The sequence below is a fragment of the Erpetoichthys calabaricus genome, chromosome 4 (genome assembly GCF_900747795.2).
Source record: "Erpetoichthys calabaricus chromosome 4, fErpCal1.3, whole genome shotgun sequence".
NCBI classification, from domain to species: Eukaryota; Metazoa; Chordata; class Cladistia; order Polypteriformes; family Polypteridae; genus Erpetoichthys; species Erpetoichthys calabaricus.
In genome coordinates, this window is record NC_041397.2 from 3,717,223 (window position 1) to 3,736,602 (window position 19,380).

Sequence of the window (19,380 nt, forward strand, 5' to 3'; positions counted from 1 at the left end):
CGGGCGGGTGCAGTCACGAATGCCTCTGTTTGAAAATATAACAAAATATATATAATTATGATGGTCAATTCTATGAACCGCCTTATCTGGTGAAATTTTAGTCGCCCACCTAGTTTCATATACTGTATGCCCACCCACCAACAAATGTCTGGCTACGTGACTGCTATGAACTGCCTTCTTAACCCACTCGGCTTCTTCAAATTCTTCAAGTCGAGAGGGGTCTGTATAAGGGGGTTCCTGCATAGAGCGGACTTCTGATCTTATAGGGTCCAACTGGAAGTGGCCGGACTCCATGAGATGATGTAGGCGTGGTTCATTTGTCCTCACTGAGGGTCTTCTCGGTACTATGGTGGGAATGGAAAAAGAGGGGCGATGCCATTTGTGCCAGTGCCCCCTCCTGTCCTGGAGTGTTGAGGTGAATGGTGATCCTCTGACACCCATGTGTGACACTTACCCAAAGGAACAAAACTAATAAATTATTCTGCCATAATGTACCAGAAGCGGAGGCCTTGCCTCCCAAATCTACGTCCAGGCTTTACTGAGGCCTAGTGTTCAAAATGAAGGCTTCAGGAAGGGGAAAGCTCAGAGCCAGAATAATCCTACTGATCTTCACTACCAAAAAATGAATAGAAAACTCTGACTCTTTAAAAATATTAAAAAAGATTTATTATGATAAATAAATATAATAATAATATATACATACAAATAGCAAAACAGGGATTCCTAATAAGACGATACAGAACAAAGAAAACCAGTGTGAGCAGCAGAATCAAAACCCACCAAATCAAAACCAAGAACCAGAAGTTCTCACACATGAGGGTCTCCAGGATGACTCCAAGCCAATCAGGATGGCCTGGAATGAACAGGCAGTGGATGGGGTGGGTGGTCCACCAACTGAAACGCCATCCCATCCGCTTTCGTAGCTCCTGAGACACTAGCAGATCCTGGAAGGTGCTACATGGTGATGGCGGTGAGAGGAATTCAACACAACCACCAAAGTAAAAACACGGTGACTGGAAGTTGTGGGTGGTCCGGGTTGACCCCTGCCTCCATTACTTCCTGGGACTCTGATCCATCTTCTAACATGGAATAGAATGAATCAGTGTGAGGAGGACACCCAACCCAACAAGAGATGGTGCAAAAGTGCCTTGGGCTTTTATTTGTCAAGCAAGGGTTCAAAGACCCCGAAGTGCAGCGGTGGGTTCTTCCATAAATAGTCCCAATAAAACCTGCTGAGGTTAAAAAGTTCATAAATAAATTAATGTTCCCCTCACCAGGCAGAATGGAATCGTTTACAAGCCAACCCAAGCCACTTCCTTCCTAAAAATCGATGTCTCCCCCAACTTATCCAAGAAGGGTCTTCAGTTGCAGCCCACCCTTTAATCTCACCTGGGGTCCCACTATGCCAGTCCTTTGGTGTCTGTCATGCCATGCCATGCCACGCTTTGCTCCAGCCTTCAGCCGAGAGACGTCCATAGCGGTAGGTGACTGCTGCCCCCTGGTGCACTCGGCATCAGAGCAGTGGACAGACGGGCAGACAGTGGACGTTGACTCCAATCGCACCAGGAAGACCCCACAGGACGGAGGTTTATGGTGGGACCCGATGAACTGGCTTCAAAATGGAGGTGAGTCCACATTTTCCATTAAAACCACAAGACGGTGGCTTGACGTGTGAGCCAGTGGCCAGTGTGTCTCTCTAGCTGTGTGACATCCTGCTGACATTTCCAACGCTCTTTGTCTTTTTCTTTTTGTGTTCTTTTGTTCCCCTGCTCACTCGTGCACTCGTGTGGGCCGAAACTAACAACAGGGTGGCCTTCGGAAACTGCAACGGCCTGGCCGTGGTGGATTTCATTCAGAAGACGGTGCTCCTCAGCATGGGCACCATAGACCTTTATGGCTCCAGTGACCCCTACCAGCGCCAGCCTCGCTCGCCACGCAGAAGCAAGCAGTTCCCAGCAGGTAGGGTGCGTCGCCCCGAGAGCCTGGCCTGCCCGCCTGCACGTTGCATCTTGGGTGCTGTCTCTGCATGCTTCTCTTTGTTTTTCGGGTTTTTTGCTCTCCTCAGCTGGCTGACTCTTCCAGCTCTTTTTTCTGTGTGTGTGTGTGTGTGTGTGCGTGTCGGTGTGTGTCGGTGTTTGTGCCCGTCTGAAAATCACATCTGTGTGTCATCCATTAAGTTTGTATTTCCTGCTACTTCTAGCCGCTGTTTGAAATTTTGCTAGACGCTGCCAATCATACAGAAGATCTTGTCTCTCAAACAAAAAGAAGATGATTGAAATTACAGACTGCCTTACAACGACATCCAAAGTGCTTTTAGGTGACGGGCACAGAGAGCGGGCAAGCGAGGCCTGACAGCAGATGCATAAAAAGTGTTAAGAAGGAGACGCGGAGGCCCCAGCCTCCAACTTTAGTTTAGTTCAGTGTAACTTTATAGTCACATGGCATGTTCAGTCTAAATGGAGCATGTCACCACAGTAAGTGGGTAGAGTGTGTCACGTGACTCAATAGAGCAGCGGTTCTCAAACTGTGGGGTGCGCCATATGTTGCCATATGTGGCGTAATTTCTCTATTCGTAGGAAAATTTTAAACTTGTAGCAGTGTATCGGCAGCAAAAAATAAGGAATAAATTTTATTAGGGTTTCAAAAAAACGTTAGGGGGGCGCAATTAAAACTGTTATGAAAACTCGGGTCGCAAATACTTAAAGGTGGAGAAATGCTGCAATAGAGAGAAGGAGTGCCACCCTGTCAGACTCCATGGCATGCCCATCTCTGCCAGAGACTCTCCACCAGCTGGGGTGAATCCACTCATGGCACACCGAGTCCAAACCGCACCTTTGGATCAGATTTCTCTTCATAAGTGTCTCGCTTGGCTTGGGAAGGAATCTCTCAGGAGCCATGCTTTAGAGAAACCGCTTAGTGGCATACTACACCTTGGCACTGTCCCAGCCTGGCACACTTGAAGTCCTCTTCTGTAGCGACAGGTGGCATGTTGCATGTTAAATAGTAACACATGCGAGTGAGGACTTCACTGAACTCTGCACCTGGCACAAAGGACAGAGAAAAGGGAATTAATTATAGCGCCTTTCACTGGAATTCTCATAGATAGCCGCCTAAGACAGCTATAGGAAAGGCAGCATGGCAGACACAAAAGGAAATAAAAGTCACAAGAGAATATGGACTTTTAATGCAGCCGCTGCATTGTTAATCTATAACAACACTTTTACTACCATATCATCCAAAATGTCACCGAAAGGTTAGTGTGGCAGGTGAATTTAACACTCTATTCATTCAAATGTCATTCAGTAACATCTGTTCAGGAATCTGTTATATAGTGCCTTTCATATCTATCTGTGTAGTACATGTAGATGGTCATATCTGTCTGTGCTTCAAATGTATCTATTATATAGTGCCTCTCCTAACTATACTTGTTCTTTAATGTCCTTCATATCAGTCTGTAACTTCATTATATCTAACGAGCTGTCTGTCTGTCTGTCTTTATATAATATAGTGACTTTCCTATTGATTTAATATTGTGGTTTCATATCTATAGGACGTACAGTATATTTTTTTTCATACAACTTATCTATCTATCTATCTATCTATCTATCTATCTATCTATCTATCTATCTATCTATCTATCTATCTATCTATCTATCTATCATATAGTGCCTTTCACATCTATCTATCTATCTATCTATCTATCTATCTATCTATCTATCTATCTATCTATCTATCTATCATATAGTGCCTTTCACATCTATCTATCTATCTATCTATCTATCTATCTATCTATCTATCTATCTATCTATCTATCTATCTATCTATCTATCTATCTATCTATCATATAGTGCCTTTCACATCTATCTATCTATCTATCTATCTATCTATCTATCTATCTATCTATCTATCTATCTATCTATCTATCTATCATATAGTGCCTTTCACATCTATCTATCTATCTATCTATCTATCTATCTATCTATCTATCTATCTATCTATCTATCATATAGTCCCTTTCACATCTATCTATCTATCTATCTATCTATCTATCTATCTATCTATCTATCTATCTATCTATCTATCTATCTATCTATCTATCATATAGTGCCTTTCACATCTATCTATCTATCTATCTATCTATCTATCTATCTATCTATCTATCTATCTATCTATCTATCTATCTATCTATCTATCTATCATATAGTGCCTTTCATATATCTATCTATCTATCTATCTATCTATCTATCTATCTATCTATCTATCTATCTATCTATCTATCTATCTATCTATCATATAGTGCCTTTCACATCTATCTATCTATCTATCTATCTATCTATCTATCTATCTATCTATCTATCTATCTATCTATCTATCTATCTATCTATCTATTATATATTGCCTTTCATATCTATCTATCTATCTATCTATCTATCTATCTATCTATCTATCTATCTATCTATCTGTCTGTCTGTCTGTCTGTCTGTCTGTCTGTCTGTCTGTCTGTCTGTCTGTCTGTCATTGAGTTTGTACCCTTTGATCTTTCTTCCTTAAGCCCCGCCCACCCCCTCGTTCTGATCAGCTGATAAATATTAACAATGGTGACACATTCCTGCCCTGCAGTGCAGACCCCAGTGCTTTCCTTCAGTGTTTGCTCCTTGTCTTTGATTTTTGTTACTTTCTATATAAAAATTCCTGTCCCCCCCACCCCTACTCTACTTGTGTACCAAGTTAAGAGTGGGATTTGAACCCTTGAATGTACCCCCTAATGCCCCCCCCCCCCCCGTCCCCACTTGGTGGTGGCGCTCAGATGACGTGTCCTTTCCATTGGTGTTCGCCTAGGTGTTATGTCACCGCTTTATTGCTGTTTTCCGTGGTGACGTCCTCGTCCCCCTCCTGTGTGACGGCTCTGGTTTTGTTAACCCTTTACTTCTCTTCTTCTTTTTTATTTTTTATCCAGCACCTCTCATCCCACTTTGCTCCATGCCTCCCTGACGTGGCCTCATCCTCCATCATGCAGTAACTGTTTTGAGTTTCGTCCGAGTTACTCGTTTGTTGATTTTTCGTTTTTTGTTTTTTTTTCCATGTTGTGTTCCTTTTGCTGTGCGTTTGTTTTGTGTTTTAACCTGTGATTTGCCAGATGCTTAGATACCAAAGCGTGTTTGTGTGTGCGTGTTGAAGTTGGTCTAAACTTTAAGTGTTTTGCTGTAGGATTCGTTTTTTGATGTACAGTATTTGTGTGTGTGTGTGTGTGTGTGTTGAGTACGTATCTATGTCACATATATGTGTCTGTATGTGAGTGTGTACAGTGTGTGCCATATAAGGCTGACCTTTCCTCAATAAGACGCCACCTCAGGCCTCCCACATATCTACTTTGGGTTTCCCCATCTGCCGTTTTCTACGGTGATCCCCCCGCTAGTCCAATCTCATTTCACTTTTCCTGTGCTGCCCCCTATTGGCATGGAGGCCTTTTTCCTTTCTTGCTCACACTCTGTGTATGAGTAGATGATCACTGCTGACTGAGTCTGCTCAGCACACGGAGCTCACACTAAGGACGCCATGCGTAGACCTTCCAAGCCCACCGAGGACTATTAGTAAAATAAACCTCATCCCAAACTTAAGAATCAGGCACCAGGCCTGCACGGGCCTAACAGAAATGGAGACGTTTTTCAAATTTCAGAAATAAAAAAAAGGGACGGGGCAACCGTAAAACCCCTGGCCCAATTAACAAAAAAATGTTTCTTTCTCATATTTAGCGTAATGTTTTGTTTTCCCCCAGAAAAAATGAACCAAAAACATTCAATTTTCTTCAACAACAAAAAAGAAAAAATAAAGTGATTACGTGTAACAGAAACGTGTAAATAGCAAAACAACACAAATGCCACAGGAGACATCTGTCAAGTGTCCACCGCTGTACTTGTACGTGTTTAGAGGACGGCCCAATGTCACAATTGGGACAGTAGATGCCTGTTCCTTTGTCCATTTTTCTTCTATTTTTGTTCCATTGCTTGGGCCTAAGAGGGTATGATGCCAGTACCCGATCCCCACAATCGACGGTGCCAGTTGTGTTCCTGTAGGCGATCACAGCTCAAGGCTCAGTGACTTCCATATTTCCCTGTCACAAAAATTGACATTTTGAACAATGCTTAATCGGGGGTCAAGCACTGAACGGCCCCTCAGGTGACCCTTTTATTCTACTGTAGATATGAGTTCAGATTACTCACACACACACACACACACACGCACACACACTCACACACATGCAGAACTTTTGTAATGCATACATTGCCATTTACCGGCCTTCCGTTTTACAATCAAGTGCTGGAAATCGACGAATACAAACAAAGTCATTTAATTGCCTTTCTCTAAATTTTCATATTTATGAAGACTGAGTGTGGGACGATTTTTCAACATACAACACCTGCGTTAACATCCAATCTTTGCTGTCATTCCAGGTACATCTCGCTGCAGCCCAACGAACAGAACATCGCAAGATATTTGGGGTGGGGCTGGATGTGGGTGATGCCCAACCCCAGCCTCATTCATTGTCCACAACTGAATGAATGGTCAGGGATGGATGTTTGGGGTGGGGCTGGATGTCAGTTATGGTCAATCACAGTCTTAGTCATTCTCACAGCTGATGGACTGGAGTGGGGTTGGACGTAAGTCATGTCCAATCCCAGCCTTTGTCATTCTCACAGTTGATGGAGTGGGGCGGGGCTGGATGTAGGTGATGCCCAACTCCATCCTTATTCATTGTCCACAACTGAATGAATGGTCTGGGATGGATGTTTGGGGTGGGGCTGGATGTCAGTTATGGTCAATCCCAGTCTTTGTCATTCTCACAGCTGATGGAGTGGGGCGGGGCTGGATGTCAGTGATAGTCAATCCCAATCATTTTCACAGCTGATGGAATTGAAGGAGGGCTGGATGTAGGTGATGTCTGTGCCATTCTCAGAGCTGGATATTTGGGGTGGGGCTGGATGTACAGTAAGTGACAGCTAATCACAGTCTCAGTCATTGTCACAGCTAGTGGAATTGGGCGGAAATAGATATTGGGGATGCCCAATCCCAGTCTTTGTCATTCACACAGCTGGTAGAATGGTGGTATGGCTGGATGTAGGCGACAGCAAATCCCAGACTCACAGCTGGTAGAGTGGGGTTGGGTTTGGATGTGAGTGATGCCCAATCCCAATCTCTGTCATTCTTTAAAGGGGTGGAATGGGTGGGGCGGGGCTGGATGTAAGTGCCAGTCTTACAGCTGCTGGAGTGGGGCAGGGTTGGATGTAATTGATACACAATCCCAGTCTTCGTCAATCTCACAGCTGGTAGAATCGAGTATGGCTGGATGTAGGTGACGGCCAATCCCAGTCTCACAACTGGTGGAGTGGGGTGGGGTTGGATGTAAGTGCTGCCCAATCCCCGTCTCTGGCATTCTTTAAAGGGGTGGAAATGGTTGGGCGGGGCTGGATGTAAGTGCTGACCAATCACAGCTGGCACAGCACCTTCCAAACATGGTCAGAGCGAGTTGTGCTTGCATGTGCCACTCACCGTGTCAGGCGTGTTGTTCACGTGTCTTCTGATAATATCGTGGGCTGGTGAACCAGCTTGAAAACACCAAGAAATCTCGAAAGGCCCTTCCTTGGAATGTGAAACTTGAAGTGATAAAGACAAAGTCAAGCGTTTTATTGTATCATAAAAGAATAAAAGCCTCTCTTTAGGGTTTGTTTAGATGCCCAACGTTATTATTAAACGGTGTCTGCCGATGTCCATGTGTTTTGGTGTTACACGGATAACAACTGGGATCAGTTATGGGGCCAGAGAATGCTTAAGGGGGCTTCCCATTCAAAGGGATGGGATAAGGTGGCGCTGGCGTTGTGACCACTCACGTCACGAAGGGGAGGAGAGGAAGGCCTTCTCTTCATCAGACCTTTTCTTTGACGTATTTGGCATGAAGCAAGCGTTCACCGCTCACCCCCGTCACTCACGATCGCTTGTCATTATCATCACCTACTTCCTTCCCGGCTGCTTCATCCGGTGACCTTTTTTACCACAAGTCCCCAGTTTGCTCAGATTGCGTCATTTATCCCAGGTGACTTCAGTTTTCACAGCAGAGTATAGCGCCTTTCACTGCCGTCTCCTGATTGTGTCCTTGTCTGTGGTGTCGTGTCTCGGCCTGTTCGCTCCGTGTGTGTGTGTGTCTCTGTCTGTGCGAGTGTGGAATGTGAAATGCTCATTTCCCAGGCTGCCTGAGGGGGTCTGCTTTGGGGGTCACTCACTATCCTTTTACTCTTGGCCTGTTTTTCTCTCTTCCCTCCACTTGCTGATGATGCTGACTCTGCCTGATGTGCTGGCATGCCTGACAGACAACATTTGCATGCGTGGCCTGTCTAGCTTTTATTCAGATTCAAAGAAAAGGATCCGTACATCGTACCAGAGTAAGTGCCGCTGCGGGGAAGACGCCGGGTGGTAACGTGACGTGTGATGATGTGTTGAAGAGCACCTCGGGGTCTCCTGTCTGTCTTAGGAGGTCCAGGATGGGGATGCTGGAGAAGAGGAAAAAAAAAACGAGATTTTGGTGGCCATCGGTTATTGTGTCACGCGAGTCCCGTGATACACTGCGCTACTCCGACTAGAACCTTCCGTGGTGTACGGGATATAATCTGACACTGTGGACCAAGGTGAGCCATTAAACATCACTGCACAGAGTTTCCCACCCTGGCAATTTGCATTCGTGGTTGCTGATCTGGTGAGGTTGGGTAGGGATCTGTGTTAAATAACGAAATAATCGTGGTGGGTGGGGGGCTCCCTTTTAGAGGGGTGGCATTCTTATACACTGCTCAAAAAATTAAAGGCACATTTTGTAATCCGAGTATAGCATCAAGTCAACAAAACTTGTGGGCTATCGATCTGCTCAGTGAAGTAGCGGAGGGGCTTGGTCATCAGTTTCAGGTGCACTAGAGGGGCAACAATGAGGCGACCCCCCAAACAGGAATGAATGGTTTAACAGGTGGAGGGTGGCCACTGACATTTTTCCCTCCTCATCTGTTTTGTTACTCATTTTGCATTTGTCACTACTAGTAGCATGAGGTCATACCTTGACCCAACAGAGGTGGCACAGGTAGTCCAACTTCTCCATCAATACGTGACATTGTCAGAAGGTCTGCTGTGTATCCCAGCCCAGTCTTAAGAGCATGGAGAAGATTCCAGGAGACAGACAGGCAGTTCCTCTAGGAGAGCTGGACAGGGCCCCTCGTAGAAGGTCCTTAACTCATCAGCAGGACTGGAGGAACAGGGTGAGCACTGGCAGAGCCTACAAAATGACCTCCAGCAGGCAGGAAGGCCACTGGTGTGAATGTCTCTGACCAAACAATCAGGAAACAAACTTCATGAAGGTGGCCTGAGGGCCCGACTATGTCCTCTAGTGGGCACCGTGGAGCTTGATTGAGATTTGCTATAGAATACCAGAATTGGCAGGTCCACCACTGGTGGGCACCCTGTGTTTTTCATAGATGAGCACAGGTTCAACCTGAGCACGTGTGACAGACGTGAAAGGGTCTGGAGAAGCCGTGGAGAACGTTATGGTGCCTGTAACATCGTTCAGCATGACCGGTTTGGTGGTGGGTCAGTGATGGTATATCAGAGGATTCCATGGGGGTGATGCACAGACCCCTACAGGCTACACAACGGTGGGCACCTTGACTGCCATTAAGTATCGGGATGAGATCCTTAGACCCATTGTCAGACCTGGTGCACGACTCATGTGGCGAGAGGATGAAGGAACCATTGACTGCCCCCCTTCCCCGACCTCAATCCAATAGAACACCTCTGGGTGGGACATTATGTTCGGGTCCATCCGCCACCTCAGCCTGTCCAGGAGCTCAGTGATGCCCTGGTCCAGATCTGGTAGGAGAACCCCCAGGACACCATCCGTCTTCTCATTAGCAGGATACCCCAACATTGGGGGGCCATACAAACTACTGAGTACAATTTGGAGTTGCTGCAATAAAATTTGGGCACAATGGACTCACCTGCCAGCCTGCCACCTCATTTTTTCCCTTTGATTTTCAGGGTGTCCCTCTCTCTATCGGTTGATCATTTTCATTTCCATCCTTTTGTTCCACACACGTCACCAGATCAGTCCATAGCAGTAGAGATGGCCAGCAGGATTTTTTTCCCGTTGAGATCTGATGGGTTTTCAAAGTGTTCCTTTAATTTTTTTGAGCAGTTACATCATTAACAAATAGTGGTGAGGGGGATTCCTCTTACAGTGGGGGCATTAATAAATAATGTGAAGAACATCTTTTTTACAACAAAAGGGAATACGTACACTCACCGGCCACTTTATTAGGTACACCTTGGTAGCACACAGTAAGGTTCGATCAGCCCGGCCCATCGCCATATAGGAATTTTCACACATGGCCTTCTTTCAGGACTGCGTCAGCTCAGAGATGTTGGTGGACTTCCCTGCATCAGCGGCTTGGACGATGTTTCCATCGGATTGAGTTCAGAAGTTCGACTCATCCATTCCAAAGCATGAAATCTCTTCTGCTTTAGCCATTCTTTGTGCGTTGAGGAGTCCTTGTCCTGCTGGATGACCCGCTTCGGTTCACAGACGGGTACCCTGACATTTCCCTGCAGAATTTCGTGTGGTTCAACGATCCCATCAAAGATGGCAGGCCATCCTGGTCCAGAGGCAGCAAAGCTGGGCCAGAGCACCGTATTTCATAGATGGGATGAGGGTGTTTGCTTTTCACTGAACATATGCTCACCGGCCACTTTATTAGGTACACCTCACTAGTACTGCATTGGACTCCCTTTTGCCTTCAGAGCTGCCATAATTCTTGATGGCAAAGATGCAGAACATTCCTCAGGGATTTCTGTCCATATTGACATGATAGCATCACACAGTTGCTGCAGATTTGTCGTCCGCTCATTCATGATGCGAATCTCCCATTTCACCAAATGCCAAAGGTGCTCTACTGGATTGAGATCTGCTGACTGTGGAGGCCATTGGAGTCCAGTGAACTCATCATCATGTTCAAGAAACCAGGTTGAGATGATCTGAGCTTCGTGACACTGTGGTCATAAAGGGATGGACAAAGTCAGTGACAATACTCAGGTAGGCTGTGGCTTTTAAATGATGCTCAGTTGGTACTAAAGGGCCCAAAGTGTGCCGAGAAAATACCCACCACACCATCACATCACCACCACCACCAACCTGAACCGCTGATACAAGGCAGGATGGATCCCTGCTTTCTTGTTGTTGACCCGATCATCTGAATATCACAGCAGAAATCGAGACTCAGCAGACCCCAGGTGACATTTTTCCAATCTCCTATTGTGCAATTTTGGTGAGCCCGTGTGAATTGTCGCCTCAGTTGCCTGTTCTTAGCTGACAGGAGTGGCGCCCGGTGTGGTGGTCTTCTGCTGTAGCCCCCCACCTGCTTCAAGGTTTGACGTGTTGTGTGTTCAGACGTCTGCATACCTCAGTTGTAACGAGTGTTTATTTGAGTTCCAGTTGCCTTTCTGTCAGCTGAGCCCAGTCTGGCCATTCTCCTCTGACCTCTGACCTCTGACATCAACAGAGAACTGCCGCTCATTGACATTTTCCTTTTATTGGACCCTTCTCTGTAAACCCTAGAGACGATTGTGAGTGAAAATCCCAGTAGATCAGAAGTTTGTGTCACATTCAAAGTCCCTTCAGTCACCCTTTCTTCTCCATTCTGATGCTCAGTTTGAACTTCAGCAGGTCATCTTGACGAGGTCTACATGCTGAAATGCTGCCCTGTGATTGGCTGATTAGAGATTTGCATGAACAAGCACGTTAGCAGGTGTACCTAATAAAGCGGCCGGCGAGTGTATGTCATAATTTTAGCAGTTTGGTTTATCTGTAAGAGTTGGGGGGTGGGGGGTGTTTTGGAAGTTCCTGGAATTGTCAGGTCCAGCACTTCTCTCATTCCTGTTTAGGCTTCCCGTGTTCATCTTTAGTTAACCATCTCTGCAGCCTCCTGCAGTTTTTCTCCTGGATTTCTTCCATGGTTGCAAATCTTCTTCTCTTCAGTCTCAGTTGTACAGATTGAAATTTGGCAAATTCAGCATTTACTGAGCATGTAGCTATAATTGCATCGGTCCTCTCTAAGTGACTCACCGAGCTTACTGTTTAATCGTTTTCATTTTTGCACCAGTAAACTGAAGAAGCTTCTCCACATGTTGCTAATATCCCTTCCAGCTTTGCTTTATTTGATCCCAGTGTCTCACCTCCAGCATTCCTTACTTGGGACCTTCTCGTAATGAACTTCAAATTTATGGACCTTATTGTTGGTAGCATGGCCTTCGAAAGATGTTGTTATTTTGTAATCACCTTTCAAAAGTGAAATGGTCCGTTATGCTAATGCTGTTAAGTACTTCTGCTTTGTTGGCTTTTAGTTGCAAATGTATGTAAATGAAGCATGACCGTAAGCTGGGGGTCTTCAATTACAGTCCTGCACTGTCTGGTTCAACCGTTCCCTTAATTAGAACCCATTTGTCTTCTGCTATAATTGACATACCTTTTTGGGACTCAAAGTCATGAACTTGTCACAATTCAGGACCCCTAATGATGTCTTTTAGCTTTAAACAGCAGCATTTAGATTTCCATCATTTCCTATTTCCATAACCAATGTTAAGAGTGGTGTTGCCAATGTTTAGAGTGATGACCAGCAGGGGTCAGTGCTGAGGCTGCAGTTATTTTTAATATTTATCAATGATTTAGATAAGAATATAAGGAACAAGCTAGTGAAGTTTGAAGATGATACCAAGATAGGGGGATTAGCAGATAATTTGGAATCCGTTATATCATCACAGAAGGACTTGGACAGCAGACGGGCTTGGGCAGATTTGTGGCAGATGGAATTTAATGTTAATAAATGTAAAGAATTATACATAGGAAGTAAAAATGGGAGGTCGAAAAATTGAGAGTCCACCTTATGAGAAGGATTTAGGAGTCATAGTGTACTCTAAGCTATCGACTTCCAGACAGTGTTCAGGAGCCATTAAGAAGGCTAACAGAATGTCAGGTTATATAGCGCCTTGAAGTGCGGTGAGTACAAGTCACAGGAGGTTCTGCTCAAGCTTTATAACACACTGGTGAGGCCTCATCTGGAGTCCTGTGTGCAGTTTGGGCCTCCATAAAGACATAGCAGCACTAGAAAAAGTCCAGAGAAGAGCAACTTGGCTGATTCAGGGCTACAGGGGATGAGTTATGAGGAAAGATTAAAAGAGCTGAGCCTTTACAGTGATGAAGAGGAGACCTGACTGAAGTGTTTAAAATGATGAAGGGGATTAGTCCAGTGGATTGAGACGGTGACTTTAACATGAGGTCATCGAGAACACAGGGACACAGTTGGAAACTTGTTAAGAGTAAATTTTGCACAAACATGATGAAGTTTTTCTTTACACAAAGAACGATAGACACTTAGAATAAGCGACCAAGTAGTGTGGTAGACAGTAAGACGTTAGGGAAAGGAAAGGAAGGGGGAAGTGGAGAAGATGCTGGAAGAATGGAGAAGGCCTTTGGGAGATAGAGGACTGAAGATACCTATCAAGAACATGGAAATTAATGATGATCAGGATTCAGAAGTTAGCCTGCAGGAAGAGTGGAGAAGTTTACATATCGAAGATCAGTGGTAGTCCTGAATGGAGAATTAGATGTAGAGATAACCCATAGACTGCAGTGTGGAGTGAACCATTGGAAGAAGATATCAGGAGTGTTTGGGTGACCAAAAAATTAAGGTGAAGGTTAAAGGTTTAATGGCAATGATGTATGGCGCTGAGACATGGATAGTAGAGGGAGTGCAGGATATGGATATGTCAGAAATGAGAATGTGGAGCTGGAAGTGTGAAGTTACAGAAAGGGACAGAATAAGAAACGAGAACAACACAAGAGGGAGAGAAATCTAAGAAAGGGCAGGAAAGTCGAGTGAAGTGCTATGGACACGTGACGAGGAGAGACAATGAAGACAATGAAGGGCAAAAGAGTGATGGACATGAGAAAGAGAAAGCGAGGGAAACCAAGGTGGAGGATGGTGTGGAGCCATGGGCTCCTCAGTACCTCCCCCGGGACACTTGTTGGCAGTCTCCCTGGTTGACGATGGTGCCTCAGTTTCCTGCAGGGTTCCATGGGAGATGGAGTTCGCCACAACCCTGTGGGCTTCTGGGGTGGCCGCCAGGGGGTGCTGCATGGATCCCGGAGACAACCTGGACAACTCTACAGCCCCGCCTGGGTGGGCTACAGAAAGGGCCAGCATCCACCACTCAGGGGCCAAAATTGTGAGGAAGAGGATGAGGTTACCTGGGAGGAGTGGTGGTGCCAAGGTGGAGAGTAGTGTTGTTGAAACTAAGTGCTTTTGGGACTGTGTTGTGGCTGGGGGGTTCACAGGGAAGACGTGCCCTCCAGCTGAAGAAAATAAAGTCTGTGTTGTGTTTTTACATGTGCCTGTGGGTCAGCAATATAGCGCCTTTATCACAATGGATGTATAAAGTCAAAGAAGATCTGAAGATTTGAAAGAGAAAGGTTTGCCTGGTGAGGAGGTGCAGGGCCAAGTTGTTTGAAGAAGGTCTATCAGGCATATTAACCTTACATAGAAGTGGGAGAGGATGACGAAGAAGAAGAAGAAGAAGAAGGCAGTTTGCCTGCTGAATTGTTGGAGGACATGAAAGAGTGACTACAAGCCACAGTGAAACATGGCAGAGGTTCCTTGCAGGCTTCATGATTTGATGAAAACTGATGGCCTTCTCACTGTGTATCCATCAGGGGGTTGTTGGATGGGTTCCAACTTCATGACCCCTAAATGTAAAGCCAAAAATCCTAATAAGAAGACCAGGGAATCCTCCACCAAGATGGTAAAGCCATCACAGAGCCTTGATCTCCACATCCTCCACAGCCAGCCTGGGGTTACAAGTCAGAGAGCCGAAGTCTGCAGGGGGCAAAGGGAACAAGAGACTGAGGAGGACTTGAAGTAGCTAGACCACTGGGGAAAGGGTGGAGACCGCACATAATGGCTTCTTTGAGGTTTTGTTATGTTTGGTGAACTTTCTAGAAGTTTACTTAATAGTTCAAAACTCTTCATCCCATTACAGTTAAATGCATTTGTAAGTGCCTAAGACTTTTGCACAGTGCTGCTGTACATCATGAGGTGTCCAGGTTAGTAAAATTTGTAAAAATGAAAGGTGAGAGAAGAAGAAGACGGACCACGACGTAACAAGTGGCTCCCGTCCACAAGATGTTCTTAGTCAAGACAAATCCACAGTGTGATGACAATGATGTCACTATGGCTATCTGGCCACAGTGCTAAACCCCCCAAGGTCCTCTATAAGCAAACCCCAGCTTCCGACTGAGTAATTGGTTGGAATGAAAACCAGCAGCTGCTGCTGTAATTAAGAACCCCCAGTGTGAATAACGTACAGCGTCCTGCATGTATGACAGTACCATCTATGACCATTTATTTAAAGTCTCACTGGACATTAAAGCCATTGTGTCATCCTGGCCACGCTGGCAATTTGGCATTCAGAGCAGGGGCTATGGGCACTCCGATGGGCACCTTTGTCTGTTTCTCTCTGTTTCTTTCTCAGTCCTCTGATTTCTGCTCTCATTTTTCCCGGCAGGCCTGACTGAGCTCTCCGACAGCCCCGTGTCTTTGGAGCTGGACCGCTGCAAATCCCCCACATCAGGTAACTGAGCCTGGCAGCCTTGTCTGCTTTTAATTCTTGAGTAATCCGCACCCATTGCCGGCGTCTGACAAAGCTGTTAACGGGCAAGAAATGAACCAAATCTGTGCATGCGGGCTGAAAAAAATGAAATCTCGCGTCAGCAAGTGCCCTTTAAAACGAGAGCATGTGTGAGTGTGTGGCCACAGCTGCCATTAGATTAGCTTTGGGGCCCTCGTGAGCCCACCGTCGACTTAACGTGCTGCTTTGGAAACATCAGAGTCCATTTCACCTCTGCGAGGTTTGGGGCCCACAGATTTGAATTTAGCCTGGGGACGTCCTGACCTCGGGGGCACTTGTGGCTGTTGGACATGGGAGGAAGGAACGAGGGAGGTGAGCAGCTGTGAGCCATGAGCCCGATGACATGCTAGATACATACAGCAGACAGTGAAAGGCACTATATAATAAAAAAGATGGATGTGAAGGGTGCTGTATAACATGTGACAGTAATGATCCTGTAATCAATGTATAAACCCATAATAGGCAGGCAGACCCGTAAGGTGCTATATAATAGATAGATCTGAATGAGTTTGTATCATAAATAGATCACAATTTATAAAAGGCACTATATGATGGCGATGTTTGATAAACCACATGGCACATCTGTGCAGCCTCCATTTGAATTTGTGGATTTTAGTGTTTTCACATCAGTCCTCTCTGACCCGACCTCAGATACTCACTACTGGGTTATGTAGATAGACCAACATATATGAAAGGCACTATATAAGTGATAAATGTGAAAAGGACTGTGTAAGACAATTAGGAAAGGCACTGAATGAGAGATAGATAGATAGATAGATAGATAGATAGATAGATAGATAGATAGATAGATAGATAGATAGATAGATAGATAGATAGATAGATAGATAGATAGATAGATAGATAGATATGAAAGGCACTATATAATGATAGATAGATAGATAGATAGATAGATAGATAGATAGATAGATAGATAGATAGATAGATAGATAGATAGATAGATAGATAGATAGATATGAAAGGCACTATAGATAGATAGATAGATAGATAGATAGATAGATAGATAGATAGATAGATAGATAGATAGATAGATAGATAGATAGATAGATAGATGTGATTCTCACCATATCATAAGCAGGTAGATATGATAGACACTAAGTGAGTGATGGACAGTGAAATCAAACAGGTTGCCGTGTTATTCTTGATATTGTCTTTGTTTCCTACTATTCAGAGTACAAATTTTTGGTTTGTTTATGAATCTTTGCTGGTTTTCTGGTTCACATTTTACCTTCTGGTCTCGTTATAAATGATCATCTTCCTCACTCCTTCAGCTCTGGCCTGGCTCTTTATTAGACTTTGTTGTTGTCTTTTCTTTTATGTCATTTCTGCTGCTCCAGTGCTGCTAGTGACACATGCAGTACAGTTTAGCCTTACTTAAGGTGTATTCAGTGTTCTTTACCAAAGTAATTTGGAAGGAGTCACCAAATCAAATGCCCCTCAACAAGGACGTCTCTGCATTAAGGACAGGCACAGCGTTGCCCCCATTTTCCAACAGACGGCCCTGTTGTGTGCACATTCAATAACGATTCATTAACGTGTTGTTCAAATGTTCATAGCGAACTCAACTTTCCTTGATTTGCTCAATGCGATTTCTTTTTTTGGAGTTGGTCACATATTCCTGTGCCCCTGGACCCTCAGTGTCCTCACCATACCTTTGCTCTGAACATTTCTGCTCTGCCTTGTGAATGTGCACATCTCACTGTTTAAGAAGAGATGTCACAATTATCATGAGTCACATCCATTACTCATCTACAGTACAATTTAGCTCTTTGCCTGTTTAACACAAACTGTTAATTTATGAATATTCATTTGAGTTTCTTCTTATTTGTTTTGTGTATTTGATAATGAGGTTGAGATCTTTTAATCCTGCCCTTTGGTGGCTTCCCTTTATGACAGTGCATTTATTGATCTTGATTTTCTCAGACCCCGTGTCTCCCCCTTACTCCCTCACATAAGATTTACTGGAAGCCACCTTCTTCCTCAGCCGTTCCTCCAACACCACTACTGCCAGTCTAATGGTCCATGTAACACTAATGATCTTTTCCCTGCCAGCCCCCTGGATCACACTCACGCTGCCAGCTCCTCCTCTCACTGCTCACTTGAAATTAGAAGAAACACCAGCTGCATTCACTTTCCCCAATTCCGAAACTTTTGGCCAGTGGGCACAGATACCAAGGCCAAAGGATTTAAGCAGATGTGCAGGTCTGGTACACAGTCAGATAATGTTCTCTCCCTCTCATGTGCCACCTCCTCTCACAGCATCTCTGTTAGACTCCACCCCATCAGACAACATCTCCCTCTCTCTCTCTTTCAGGCTCCACCCCTTAGACAGTGTCTCTAGCTCTCTCTCACTTAGGTTCTGTCCCATCTAATATCTCTTGGTTTTAGGCTCCACCTCTTCTCGCACTGTTTCTTAGGAGCTGTCCTTTCTGACATTATCTGTCTCTTTCAGGGACCCCCTTGTTTGACAGCACCTCTCTCTCTCAAGCTCCACACATTCTCTCAGTATTTCTCTAATGCAGGCTCCACTCCTTCAGAGAGTGTCTCTCACACTCTCCCTCTCTCTCTCTCCCTCTCCGGCTCCTCCTCTTCTCATAGTGTCCTTCTATTAATCAAGCTCCACCCCTTCTGAGAGTGTCTGTCTCTCTCTCTCTCTCTCTCTCTCCCTCCCTTCCTGTCAGGCTCCTCCCCTTCTGAGAGTCTCTCTCTCTCTCTCTCTCTCCCTCCTTCTCAGGCTCCTCCTTTTCTCATAGTGTCTTTCTATTATTCAAGCTCCGCCCCTTCTGAGAGTCTCTGTCTCTCTCTCTCTCTCCCTCCTTCTCAGGCTCCTCCTCTTCTCATAGTGTCTTTCTATTATTCAAGCTCTGCCCCTTCTGAGAGTGCCTGTCTCTCTCTCTCTCTCTCTCTCTCTCTCTCCCTCCCTTCCTGTCAGGCTCCTCCCCTTCTGAGAGTCTCTCTCTCTCTCTCTCTCTCTCTCTCTCTCTCCCTCCTTCTCAGGCTCCTCCTTTTCTCATAGTGTCTTTCTATTATTGAAGCTCTGCCCCTTCTGAGAGTGCCTGTCTCTGTCTCTCTCTCTCTCTCCCTCCCTTCCTGTCAGGCTCCTCCCCTTCTGAGAGTCTCTCTCTCTCTCTCTCCCTCCTTCTCAGGCTCCTCCTCTTCTCATAGTGTCTTTCTATTATTCAAGCTCCGCCCCTTCTGAGACTCTCTCTCTCTCTGTCACATGTTCTCCTCTCAAGTCCGTGTTTCCCCACCAGACTTTTCATTTTAGAAACACCCCTGGATGTTTCATTTTCACATTCCTGTTCTGCAGAAATGTTTTCACGATGAATTATTATTATTTTTTTGTTATCCTATTCTGTATTCTGCCGTTGGATGACAAACACGACGCATCAGACAGACAAAAACCTCCCCTCTGTTTACTCAGTCCCAGACACTCACTTTGCTACTGTCCTCGTTGCCCCCACTGTAATCTCTCGTGATTTTATTTTTATTGTTATAATTTATTTAGAAGATGCCTTTGGCCAAGGCAACTTAACAAAGCTAGTTATGATTCACTGTGGCCCCTCTGGTGACAGGTCTCCAGGCCATGAGTTCCTT

At 45.1% G+C, this 19,380-nt stretch overlaps 1 protein-coding gene across 4 annotated transcripts in view; it reads left to right on the forward strand.

Annotated features, from left to right (window-relative positions):
* Positions 1 to 19,380, forward strand: part of stxbp5l (syntaxin binding protein 5L) — a 553,303-nt gene that overhangs the window by 384,839 nt on the left and 149,084 nt on the right. For 3 of the 4 annotated variants that reach the window (XM_051926381.1, XM_051926380.1, XM_051926382.1), the window contains exons 18-20: positions 1,808 to 1,959; positions 8,364 to 8,435; positions 15,643 to 15,708. In XM_051926381.1, the coding sequence (XP_051782341.1) occupies positions 1,808 to 1,959; positions 8,364 to 8,435; positions 15,643 to 15,708 (290 nt within the window). The remainder of the gene's footprint in view (positions 1 to 1,807; positions 1,960 to 8,363; positions 8,436 to 15,642; positions 15,709 to 19,380) is intronic. The other variant, XM_051926383.1, reaches the window with a different exon arrangement.